Raw genomic sequence first — 13,698 nt, 5'->3', positions numbered from 1 at the left:
AGAAGTCAAAAGAACAGACCAATCAGAACAACAGACTGGCTTCTGCCCACTTTTTCATACCTCTTTACAAACCTCAAATCTCTGATGTGTTTTCTCTCATCCTTTTATTTATTTATTTATTTATTTATTTATTTATTTATTCATGTATCTATGTATTTATTTATGTATTTATTTATTTATTTATTTATTTATTTATGTATTTTTTGCTCTCCTGTCCAGAATACGGCACCATCCTGAAGGCGCTGGCTACGACCAACAAGAGCCTGCAGGGCTGCTACCTGGAGGAGATGGAGCTCCTCCCACCTGGTGTGCGTGAGCCAATCCTGAGCCTGCAGATCCTGCACAGTGACCGGTCGCTGTTTGTGGGCCTCAACAACCGGGTCCTGAAGATCCCCCTGGAACGATGCTCCACCTACAACACTGAGATGTGAGTAGATCCTGCTGGGAAGTCTCCTCTGATCGATGCGTGACTTCACAAAGTTCTCCCAACTACCAGAAGAAAGCGATAAGCCACGCATCAGGACAGCAGCCGTCACTTTTTGGAGGCAGCCATGCTGCATACACCATCTACATGTATTGTTCATTTTATGCCTTTTGGCAGAAGATTCATTTGAACCTGGTCGCTCCTCCGTTCAAAGTAATTATCTGTCGTCGACTAGGATTAATTTGTCTGGAAGACCTCGCCTATAATCATTAAAGTCCTTATGGAAGCAGACACACGGCCAGGGCGGAATCTGCCTCGCTACAAGCTCATTCGTTTGTTGTGCTGTTGTTTCTCTCTCTAATGAAGCTCTGCATAAGACAGAACAACCACTGTTCTGCCTGTTTGACTGTTCTGCCTGTTTGTGAGTGAATCAGAGGATCAACAAGAAATGTCTGTGAAGCTATCTTATATCGTGCTAGAGAAGTTTGTCTGCAGGCGTGTGTGTGTGTGTGTGTGTGTGTGTGTGTGTGTGTGTGAGAGAGAGAGAGAGAGAGGGAGAGAGAGAGAGAGAGAGAGAAGGTGGAGAGTGCCCTTTTGCTCTGCCATCTCCCGCTTCAGCGTTATTGGTGTGAAAATGTCCGTCTGGAGGGTGAGCGAGCGAGGCTACAGACTGGCTGGCTGGCTGTTTGTCCAACCTTCTGCATCTGATCAGTGCTCTCAATCAGCCGTCTCTGCTGGGCACCGTGCACAGTCCTTCAAAGTCACCCTCATCTTAGCATACCAATGGCTCCACGCTTTGTTCACTCTGCCAGCTGCGTGCGTGCGTGCGTGTACGAACTACGAAGGGCAGTTGGTGTGATTTGTGCGTGGGCTCTGGGCTGCTGCTGGGGAGGGTTCTCATATGCACACTGCATGATGAGTCAGCTTGCTATTTCTCCGAACTCCCGGACTCGACCACACACACAGACACACACACACACACACACACACACACACACACACACACACACACACACACACACACACACACACACACGCACGCACACAAAGAACACACAGCTCAGGTATACACACACACACACGCAGGAAACTATCTGAAGCTTTCTTTGTTGGAGTCCAGGTATGTTTTACAAGAAAGTGCTCGTCATTGTCGACGATAACGTTATCTGACCTGGCTAACAGTGGATACTCGCTTGCTTGCTGTGTACTGAGCTCAAAGTAGTAGGCTACGTTCTTTATTTTAACCCTTCACTGTCCGCTCCAAAAACAACTCTTTTATTTTGCGCCGTGACCGCCGGAAGTGTTAAAAGGACCCGGAAGAATTTGGCCCACTGTAAGGTCTGAACATAAGGTGAATAACGTGGCTATATTTATAACATACACACTCAGCCAAAGAGTGTAGTGAGACAAGAGGAGACGCTCTTCTGCTTCTTTTCTTTGTTTTTTTTTAATCAAGCAGCATGTCGTTTTGTCACATATCTGGGGGGGTAAGTCCCCCTTTAAGGCACAGCATGGTGGAACGATAAGAAGAGCGGGCTCCAAGGGTACAAGTGGGGAGAAGGACCCTCCTTAATCCGGTCGGCGATATCTGCACGCCTCTCTCTGTCTCGCTCGCTCTACACGCTCACACAGTCTGAAGGCAAGCAGAGCTGCAAAATACCACCGATGTCAACCTGTCTGCCAAGCTGACATCTGAGCTCCTCTCCAGGGACTGAGACGGCTGCAAAGGGCAGATAGGTGGCGCTCATTCTGTCAACGCCGCTCACTCTGATTGGCTGGTGGTCAGCTTAAAGGTCCCGTGAGCCATTCTGGGGGAAGGATTGAGTCAATGCGGTTCTCATTCCCAAGGAGTCAAATACTGAGGCTTCTTTGGGTTGGTGATCCGGTCCAGAACACCTGGTGATCCGGTCCAGAACACCTGGTGATCCGGTCCAGGACACCTGGGGATCCGGTCCAGAACACCTGGGGATCCGGGCCAGAACACCTGGTGATCCGGTCCAGAACAACCCAAAGCGTCAGTATTTGACTCAACCCTTTTTGTGGAGTTCTCTCTCCTCCTGATTGGATAAAGTCGGGACGGGATACCAGAAAACGTCCTCTTCCTTTTACCACAAAACAGAGACCCATTGAGCAGACCCTCTCCATCAGTGATTGCTGTCAGGATATAGAGCTATTTATTTCATATCTCACTTACAGCAGGTTTAAGCAACTTCATCTCATCTGATCATTCCAAAACACCATTATTTTCACAAGAACAACGTGGCCTTCGGGAAATTCCTTGAGCACTTTCTGCTTATTTTCCCCCCTCCGCCTCTTCCTTTCTGCTTCCACAAGCAAAAGAGTGAGGGCTGACAACGCCACACCATCTGCAACTTTCCATCAGACATATTCATGAGTAGCTATCTTACAAAACCGTCTAAAGCTATGCTCACACCGAGATATTTACTGTATTTTTCTCTCTGTCGCTCGATTCAACCCTTTGGAATCGCTTCGTCGCGTTGTTTAAATCGCTCGTCAACAGGCACAATAATTGACGGACATCTGGGGGCTATAACGTTGTGATGTTTGTCCACTACGAGCCACCGTAGTTGTTTACAAGCTAAGCCTATCAGCGTGCTCCTAACGCGAGCTCTATACCGGTAGTACAGACTTCACTTCATGTCAGCTGTCAGCCTGTCAATCAGCTGTCAATGCGGTTTGTTGCCACACAATAAACCAGCGGTTTGTTCCAAGCCAGTGTGATCCTTGACTCACTCTCACACGGCAGCCAATCAGCGTTGAACAGCGAGCGACAGATGCCACTCTGTCACTCGAGTTGGGATATTTCATCTCGGGCGACAAGCGAATTTTCGCCCTATCGCTCTGTCTCTGTCGCTCGGACGCCCAGCGATTTTTCTCCCGGGCGAATATACGCTCAATCGCTCGTTTGCATTGACTTTGTATGTAAACTCGATGCCAGCGAAAAACTTTAATAGGTCGGTGTGAACGCACCTTAAGTGGTGTGAAAATGGTAGGCAAACGCTGCTTTGTTTCATGTATGGATCATAGCAATGGTTTTGTTATCCGCAGTCATACTGTAGGTCTCACTCAGGTGCAGAACATACATGCTGTCGTACTGTAGGTCTCACACAGGTGCAGAACATACATGCAGTCATACTGTAGGTCTCACACAGGTGCAGAACATACATGCAGTCATACTGTAGGTCTCACACAGGTGCAGAACATACATGCTGTCATACTGTAGGTCTCACACAGGTGCAGAACATACATGCAGTCGTACTGTAGGTCTCACACAGGTGCAGAACATACATGCAGTCATACTGTAGGTCTCACACAGGTGCAGAACATACATGCAGTCATACTGTAGGTCTCACACAGGTGCAGAACATACATGCAGTCATACTGTAGGTCTCACACAGGTGCAGAACATACATACAGTCGTACTGTAGGTCTCACTCAGGTGCAGAACATACATGCAGTCGTACTGTAGGTCTCACACAGGTGCAGAACATACATGCAGTCATACTGTAGGTCTCACACAGGTGCAGAACATACATGCAGTCATACTGTAGGTCTCACACAGGTGCAGAACATACATGCAGTCATACTGTAGGTCTCACACAGGTGCAGAACATACATACAGTCGTACTGTAGGTCTCACTCAGGTGCAGAACATACATGCAGTCGTACTGTAGGTCTCACACAGGTGCAGAACATACATGCAGTCGTACTGTAGGTCTCACACAGGTGCTGCAGAACATACATGCTGTCATACTGTAGGTCTCACACAGGTACAGAACATACATGCTGTCGTACTGTAGGTCTCACACAGGTGCAGAACATACATGCTGTCATACTGTAGGTCTCACTCAGGTACAGAACATACATGCTGTCATACTGTAGGTCTCACTCAGGTGCAGAACATACATGCTGTCATACTGTAGGTCTCACACAGGTGCAGAACATACATGCTGTCATACTGTAGGTCTCACTCAGGTGCAGAACATACATGCTGTCATACTGTAGGTCTCACACAGGTGCAGAACATACATGCAGTCATACTGTAGGTCTCACACAGGTGCAGAACATACATGCAGTCATACTGTAGGTCTCACACAGGTGCAGAACATACATGCAGTCATACTGTAGGTCTCACACAGGTGCAGAACATACATGCAGTCATACTGTAGGTCTCACACAGGTGCAGAACATACATGCTGTCATACTGTAGGTCTCACTCAGGTACAGAACATACATGCAGTCGTACTGTAGGTCTCACACAGGTGCAGAACATACATGCAGTCGTACTGTAGGTCTCACACAGGTGCAGAACATACATGCTGTCATACTGTAGGTCTCACACAGGTGCAGAACATACATGCTGTCATACTGTAGGTCTCACTCAGGTACAGAACATACATGCTGTCATACTGTAGGTCTCACACAGGTGCAGAACATACATGCTGTCATACTGTAGGTCTCACACAGGTGCAGAACATACATGCTGTCATACTGTAGGTCTCACACAGGTGCAGAACATACATGCTGTCATACTGTAGGTCTCACACAGGTGCAGAACATACATGCTGTCATACTGTAGGTCTCACACAGGTGCAGAACATACATGCTGTCATACTGTAGGTCTCACTCAGGTGCAGAACATACATGCTGTCATACTGTAGGTCTCACACAGGTGCAGAACATACATGCTGTCATACTGTAGGTCTCACACAGGTGCAGAACATACATACAGTCATACTGTAGGTCTCACACAGGTGCAGAACATACATGCAGTCATACTGTAGGTCTCACACAGGTGCAGAACATACATACAGTCGTACTGTAGGTCTCACACAGGTGCAGAACATACATGCTGTCATACTGTAGGTCTCACTCAGGTGCAGAACATACATGCTGTCATACTGTAGGTCTCACACAGGTGCAGAACATACATGCAGTCATACTGTAGGTCTCACACAGGTGCAGAACATACATGCTGTCATACTGTAGGTCTCACTCAGGTGCAGAACATACATGCTGTCATACTGTAGGTCTCACACAGGTGCAGAACATACATGCTGTCATACTGTAGGTCTCACACAGGTGCAGAACATACATGCTGTCATACTGTAGGTCTCACACAGGTGCAGAACATACATGCTGTCATACTGTAGGTCTCACACAGGTGCAGAACATACATGCTGTCATACTGTAGGTCTCACACAGGTGCAGAACATACATGCTGTCATACTGTAGGTCTCACACAGGTGCAGAACATACATGCAGTCATACTGTAGGTCTCACTCAGGTGCAGAACATACATGCAGTCATACTGTAGGTCTCACTCAGGTGCAGAACATACATGCTGTCATACTGTAGGTCTCACACAGGTGCAGAACATACATGCTGTCATACTGTAGGTCTCACACAGGTGCAGAACATACATGCAGTCATACTGTAGGTCTCACTCAGGTGCAGAACATACATGCTGTCATACTGTAGGTCTCACACAGGTGCAGAACATACATGCTGTCATACTGTAGGTCTCACACAGGTGCAGAACATACATGCTGTCATACTGTAGGTCTCACACAGGTGCAGAACATACATGCTGTCATACTGTAGGTCTCACACAGGTGCAGAACATACATGCAGTCATACTGTAGGTCTCACACAGGTGCAGAACATACATGCTGTCATACTGTAGGTCTCACACAGGTGCAGAACATACATGCAGTCGTACTGTAGGCCTCACACAGGTGCAGAACATACATGCAGTCATACTGTAGGTCTCACACAGGTGCAGAACATACATGCTGTCATACTGTAGGTCTCACTCAGGTGCAGAACATACATGCTGTCATACTGTAGGTCTCACACAGGTGCAGAACATACATGCTGTCATACTGTAGGTCTCACACAGGTGCAGAACATACATGCTGTCATACTGTAGGTCTCACACAGGTGCAGAACATACATGCAGTCATACTGTAGGTCTCACACAGGTGCAGAACATACATGCAGTCATACTGTAGGTCTCACACAGGTGCAGAACATACATGCAGTCATACTGTAGGTCTCACACAGGTGCTGCAGAACATACATGCAGTCATACTGTAGGTCTCACACAGGTGCAGAACATACATGCAGTCGTACTGTAGGTCTCACACAGGTGCAGAACATACATGCTGTCATACTGTAGGTCTCACACAGGTGCAGAACATACATGCAGTCATACTGTAGGTCTCACACAGGTGCTGCAGAACATACATGCAGTCATACTGTAGGTCTCACACAGGTGCAGAACATACATGCTGTCATACTGTAGGTCTCACACAGGTGCAGAACATACATGCAGTCATACTGTAGGTCTCACACAGGTGCAGAACATACATGCTGTCATACTGTAGGTCTCACACAGGTGCTGCAGAACATACATGCAGTCATACTGTAGGTCTCACACAGGTGCAGAACATACATACAGTCGTACTGTAGGTCTCACACAGGTGCAGAACATACATGCAGTCATGCTGTAGGTCTCACACAGGTGCAGAACATACATGCTGTCATACTGTAGGTCTCACACAGGTGCAGAACATACATGCAGTCGTACTGTAGGTCTCACACAGGTGCAGAACATACATGCAGTCGTACTGTAGGTCTCACACAGGTGCAGTACATACATGCTGTCATACTGTAGGTCTCACACAGGTGCAGAACATACATGCTGTCATACTGTAGGTCTCACACAGGTGCAGAACATACATGCTGTCATACTGTAGGTCTCACACAGGTGCAGAACATACATGCTGTCATACTGTAGGTCTCACACAGGTGCAGAACATACATGCAGTCGTACTGTAGGTCTCACACAGGTGCTGCAGAACATACATGCTGTCATACTGTAGGTCTCACACAGGTGCAGAACATACATGCTGTCATACTGTAGGTCTCACACAGGTGCAGAACATACATGCAGTCGTACTGTAGGTCTCACACAGGTGCTGCAGAACATACATGCTGTCATACTGTAGGTCTCACACAGGTGCAGAACATACATGCTGTCATACTGTAGGTCTCACACAGGTGCAGAACATACATGCTGTCATACTGTAGGCCTCACACAGGTGCAGAACATACATGCAGTCATACTGTAGGTCTCACACAGGTGCAGAACATACATGCTGTCATACTGTAGGTCTCACACAGGTGCAGAACATACATGCTGTCATACTGTAGGTCTCACACAGGTGCAGAACATACATGCAGTCGTACTGTAGGTCTCACACAGGTGCAGAACATACATGCAGTCGTACTGTAGGTCTCACACAGGTGCAGAACATACATGCTGTCATACTGTAGGTCTCACACAGGTGCAGAACATACATGCAGTCATACTGTAGGTCTCACACAGGTGCAGAACATACATGCAGTCATACTGTAGGTCTCACACAGGTGCAGAACATACATGCTGTCATACTGTAGGTCTCACACAGGTGCAGAACATACATGCTGTCATACTGTAGGTCTCACTCAGGTACAGAACATACATGCAGTCGTACTGTAGGTCTCACACAGGTGCAGAACATACATGCAGTCATACTGTAGGTCTCACACAGGTGCAGAACATACATGCAGTCATACTGTAGGTCTCACACAGGTGCAGAACATACATGCAGTCGTACTGTAGGTCTCACACAGGTGCAGAACATACATGCAGTCGTACTGTAGGTCTCACACAGGTGCAGAACATACATGCAGTCATACTGTAGGTCTCACACAGGTGCAGAACATACATGCAGTCGTACTGTAGGTCTCACACAGGTGCAGAACATACATGCAGTCATACTGTAGGTCTCACACAGGTGCTGAACATACATGCAGTCGTACTGTAGGTCTCACACAGGTGCAGAACATACATGCAGTCATACTGTAGGTCTCACACAGGTGCAGAACATACATGCAGTCATACTGTAGGTCTCACACAGGTGCAGAACATACATGCTGTCATACTGTAGGTCTCACACAGGTGCAGAACATACATGCAGTCGTACTGTAGGTCTCACACAGGTGCAGAACATACATGCTGTCATACTGTAGGTCTCACACAGGTGCAGAACATACATGCAGTCGTACTGTAGGTCTCACACAGGTGCAGAACATACATGCTGTCATACTGTAGGTCTCACACAGGTGCTGCAGAACATACATGCTGTCATACTGTAGGTCTCACACAGGTGCAGAACATACATGCAGTCATACTGTAGGTCTCACACAGGTGCAGAACATACATGCTGTCATACTGTAGGTCTCACACAGGTGCAGAACATACATGCTGTCATACTGTAGGTCTCACTCAGGTGCAGAACATACATGCTGTCATACTGTAGGTCTCACACAGGTGCAGAACATACATGCTGTCATACTGTAGGTCTCACACAGGTGCAGAACATACATGCTGTCATACTGTAGGTCTCACACAGGTGCAGAACATACATGCAGTCGTACTGTAGGTCTCACACAGGTGCAGAACATACATGCTGTCATACTGTAGGTCTCACACAGGTGCAGAACATACATGCTGTCATACTGTAGGTCTCACACAGGTGCAGAACATACATGCAGTCGTACTGTAGGTCTCACACAGGTGCAGAACATACATGCTGTCATACTGTAGGTCTCACACAGGTGCAGAACATACATGCTGTCATACTGTAGGTCTCACACAGGTGCAGAACATACATGCAGTCGTACTGTAGGTCTCACACAGGTGCAGAACATACATGCTGTCATACTGTAGGTCTCACACAGGTGCAGAACATACATGCTGTCATACTGTAGGTCTCACACAGGTGCAGAACATACATGCTGTCATACTGTAGGTCTCACACAGGTGCAGAACATACATGCTGTCATACTGTAGGCCTCACACAGGTGCAGAACATACATGCTGTCATACTGTAGGTCTCACACAGGTGCAGAACATACATGCTGTCATACTGTAGGTCTCACACAGGTGCAGAACATACATGCTGTCATACTGTAGGTCTCACACAGGTGCAGAACATACATGCTGTCATACTGTAGGTCTCACACAGGTGCAGAACATACATGCTGTCATACTGTAGGTCTCACACAGGTGCAGAACATACATGCTGTCATACTGTAGGCCTCACACAGGTGCAGAACATACATGCTGTCATACTGTAGGTCTCACACAGGTGCAGAACATACATGCTGTCATACTGTAGGTCTCACACAGGTGCAGAACATACATGCTGTCATACTGTAGGTCTCACACAGGTGCAGAACATACATGCTGTCATACTGTAGGTCTCACACAGGTGCAGAACATACATGCTGTCATACTGTAGGTCTCACACAGGTGCAGAACATACATGCAGTCGTACTGTAGGTCTCACACAGGTGCAGAACATACATGCTGTCATACTGTAGGTCTCACACAGGTGCAGAACATACATGCTGTCATACTGTAGGTCTCACACAGGTGCAGAACATACATGCAGTCGTACTGTAGGTCTCACACAGGTGCAGAACATACATGCTGTCATACTGTAGGTCTCACACAGGTGCAGAACATACATGCAGTCGTACTGTAGGTCTCACACAGGTGCAGAACATACATGCTGTCATACTGTAGGTCTCACACAGGTGCAGAACATACATGCCATTTGTACATATTTCTTTACGGTGTGTTCAAGTGCGACGTTTTGGCATCTTGGCGTTTTGTCTTCGTCCTCGCTAGTTCTTTGACCTCGGTTTGGTGCGAGGTAGTCTCGCTGGCCAGACTCCCCTCACGTCCGTGAGAGGAGTCTGGCTATTGGGATAAGCCCTCCCCTGTTCTACAGCTGCTCTCCCATTGGAGGCGTCGATTTCAGACGCTGCCGGATGTCCGCTCCGCTCTTAAGAAGCTCTGTCATTGGCTCCAACCATGTCAATGGTTCCGCTCCCTCCTCCCGGTGTGTCGCTGTAAATAGTCCCCTGCCGCCGCAGTGAAAACAACGCTAACTAGCTACTGTAGCAAGCTAACGGCAGAAACCTACATGCTAGCCCATTGCTACATGCTGAAAATGGCAAGTTGGATTGTTGGACACTATTTTCCAACGGCACTGCCGCTAAGCGCCGCCCATCGCAATTCCAGAATGGAGACCAGCGCTGCCAGACTCCTCTCACGGAAGGGAGGGGAGGCTGGCCAGCGAGACTAGGTGCGAGGCAGCTAGAGGGACGTTAATGTATGAGATGCACCATGATGAAGCGCTAGAACAGGGGAAGACGGGCAGATCCCAGCGACGACATAAGTTGATGAACAATCACACATTTACCAGCAGTTTGTCCTGCAGGATGGCCATTGTGTTGGAGGATGGGGCTGCAACGGAAGCCAGCATACGACCGCCCCCCCCCCCCCCCCCCCCCCCTCTCTCTCTCTCTCTCTCTCTCTCTCTCTCTGGTGTGCCTGATAATGTGTGGCCTTCCCCATTCACACAGCCATTCTCGCTCCCATAACAGATGAACATTCTTTTCCGATGGCTGACAGTCGTACAGTGGTACTCATCTCCTTTTCACCGCTAACTTTCTCTGTCTTCGGCACACACACACACACACACACACACACACACACACACACACACACACACACACACACACACACACACACACACACACACAGTGAAGAAGAGTGTATGTGGCAGGCAGAGAGCAGTGACAGAGAGGAGTTGAGACATGATTTATGTAGAAGTCATAATGTACAGTATCCATTTCTGTTCCGTGGAGGAAACTCCAGCTTTATATAGAATAGTGATGGACCGGACAGAACTGCACTGTGTGTGGAGGAAACTCCAGCTTTATATAGAATAGTGTTGGACCGGACAGAACTGCACTGTGTACCAGTGTATGCAGTGTGCACTCTTAGAAAAGATGTGTTAACACAACACATGATGTGTTGCACACATGTTAAAATGAAGACATTATTATGTTGTTTTTAACACATTTTTTTGGGTCCTCTCCACACAGCAGACAAAGCATGCATAGGCTGCTTAGGGGAAGTATATTCACCTTATGTAGCCCCGCCCACTGGACCCATTGTATCAAGACTTCCTGTTCAAAACGGCGGCTGTTTTACCTGCTCAAACTAGTCTGATTCACCTGGTCAAACCTAGTTTGACTCACATTATGAGTCAGACTAGGTTTATGAGTCGCAGGAAGTGTAAACACAATCGGAACTTCGGATTGTCTTTACACTTCCTGTTAGTCTCTCAAGCCAGACGGTCTCTTCTGCATAAGGTGAATACTTCAGTAGCACTTACATACACCAAACGTCCAGGTTTTATTCCTAACTATATTCTTAAGGGTTTTGCAGAGGTGTTTGTTCATCAATCATAGCCTGATTTTATATAACATTATAACACGAAAGTATCATTTTGAACCTGGCTTTATCCAATGTTCAGATTTCTGTTCTGGAAATGTATGCAAATGAGTGCATATAGCCAAATAATTGTGTTAATGTAAGTAAACAACTGGGGGATGTTTCATGGCGATATCCATTCGTTAAAATGTGTTACCCTATTCACCTGGTGTCTCGCTTGAGAGGTACAGTCCCAAAACCCAATTAAGTTAAAGTGCTTTTTAAGTGTAGTGTTCTGTTGTTATTGATCCATAACCTTGAAAATTCTGGAGTGGAGTATCATTTTGCATCATCGTAGCCTTTTTTTTAGTTAGATTGTTAAACCTTTTCAACAGGCAGCACTTTGTAGCCTTTTTAGTAATAGCTCGCAGACAAATGGTGGCTGAGTATGTGCGTGCCTGTGCATGTTTGTCCTCTATTTGCCATAATTATATTTGACCTCACCAATTGGCACCTCGGGCTAACAGCAGTGGCGTCCTCCACCCACCTCTCTCTCACTGTAAGTGATTTATCTGGGCTGCAGCAATGTGCTAACTTAGCCGCCGCGTTACATCCATCAGGGCCACAGGGAGGACGAACTGCTCTAGGGAGAGCGTGCAATCACTCAGAGCAGTGGCGTGCCCCACCCCCTATAGAATCCAGTACTTAGCCCCATAGCCCTTACCATGGGCCACCTTCTGAAGTAAGTGCACTACTTCGCTGGATTGGTGTGCTCATTTTGTCAAAACGGAAGGTGTCAGCCAGGGAAGAGTGGCGTGACATGGAACTTCACGTGATCATCACACAGAGTATTAACCCTAACATATGTTAACCCTAACATACAGAGTGTTAACCCTAACATACAGAGTATTAATCCTAACATACATGTCTTTGATGGTGGGAAGAAACCCACACGAACACAAGGAGAACAGGCAAACTCCACACAGAAAGGATGTGGAATGGGCCGGGGTTCGAACCCAGGACCTCCTTGCTGTGGGGTTACCCCGCTAGCCGGGTGCTTCTCGCTCATACTGAGCATTAGCGCCCGGCGACCCACGACGCATTTCCAATCCAATGGAGCAACCGGAAGTGTGGGGGGCATTAGTGAGTAAACAGTGATTTTACAGTCGTATTTCCGGGTTGCTCCAGATTACCGTAAATTCCGGACTATAAGCCGCGGCTTTTTTCCCGTTTTTTGGCCTTTTTTGGCCCCTGCGGCTTATATAACGGTGCGGCTTATCTATGGATTTTTTCAAAAAAAAAAAAAAATCTCTCTTTTTTAGCACTCTTTCTAACTATAAATCCACTTCTGTTTTAATTTCCTCTCTTGCCCTCTTTTAACAACATAACATAACATAACATAACACAACACAGGTAAGCAGAAAGAAAAAGACGAAGCAATCACCTCACCGCCATGAATGAGGAAATGACTCACCTGCTGGAGGCTGGAGATACACGGCTTGGGCTAAACTTTTACTCCGTGAAACACTATCGATTAAGTCCGACATCGCTCAGAGGTTTGAGCAGCTTGAAAACAAGTTTGAAAACGTGCAGAAGTCCATCCACTCACTCACTAAAGAAAATAAGCGAACAGAGTTTCTAATGCGGAAAAGCGCATCAGCGCACTGGAGGACAAAAACAACACAGTGAGTCCGAAAGTGGATAAAATGCAAAAACAAATCGAACCCCTGCACACGCAGGTTGATGACTTAATCAGCAGGAGTAAAAGAAATAACATTCGCCTGATCAATGTAAAAGAGGGAGCTGAGATTGGTGACATGGACGCTTTCGTGGCAAAATCCTGTGTTACATCCTGGACCTGAAGGAAGGCGAGAAACCACCAGAGGTGGACAGGGCACACCGGGCGCCTCGG

At 47.2% G+C, this 13,698-nt stretch overlaps 1 protein-coding gene across 1 annotated transcript in view; it reads left to right on the top strand.

The window, feature by feature from the left end:
- Positions 1–13,698, top strand: part of sema5ba (sema domain, seven thrombospondin repeats (type 1 and type 1-like), transmembrane domain (TM) and short cytoplasmic domain, (semaphorin) 5Ba) — a gene marked incomplete at its 5' end in the record, with an annotated part of 147,186 nt that overhangs the window by 75,807 nt on the left and 57,681 nt on the right. Inside the window, 1 exon segment of the mRNA XM_083642257.1 lies at positions 220–427. Within this exon segment, the coding sequence (XP_083498383.1) occupies positions 220–427 (208 nt within the window).

Source organism: Poromitra crassiceps (assembly GCF_964638095.1).
Source record: "Poromitra crassiceps genome assembly, chromosome: 8".
In the NCBI taxonomy this organism is placed as follows: domain Eukaryota; kingdom Metazoa; phylum Chordata; class Actinopteri; order Beryciformes; family Melamphaidae; genus Poromitra; species Poromitra crassiceps.
The sequence above is the reverse complement of the archived record's forward strand: the minus strand, read 5'-3'. Positions and strand labels throughout refer to the sequence as shown.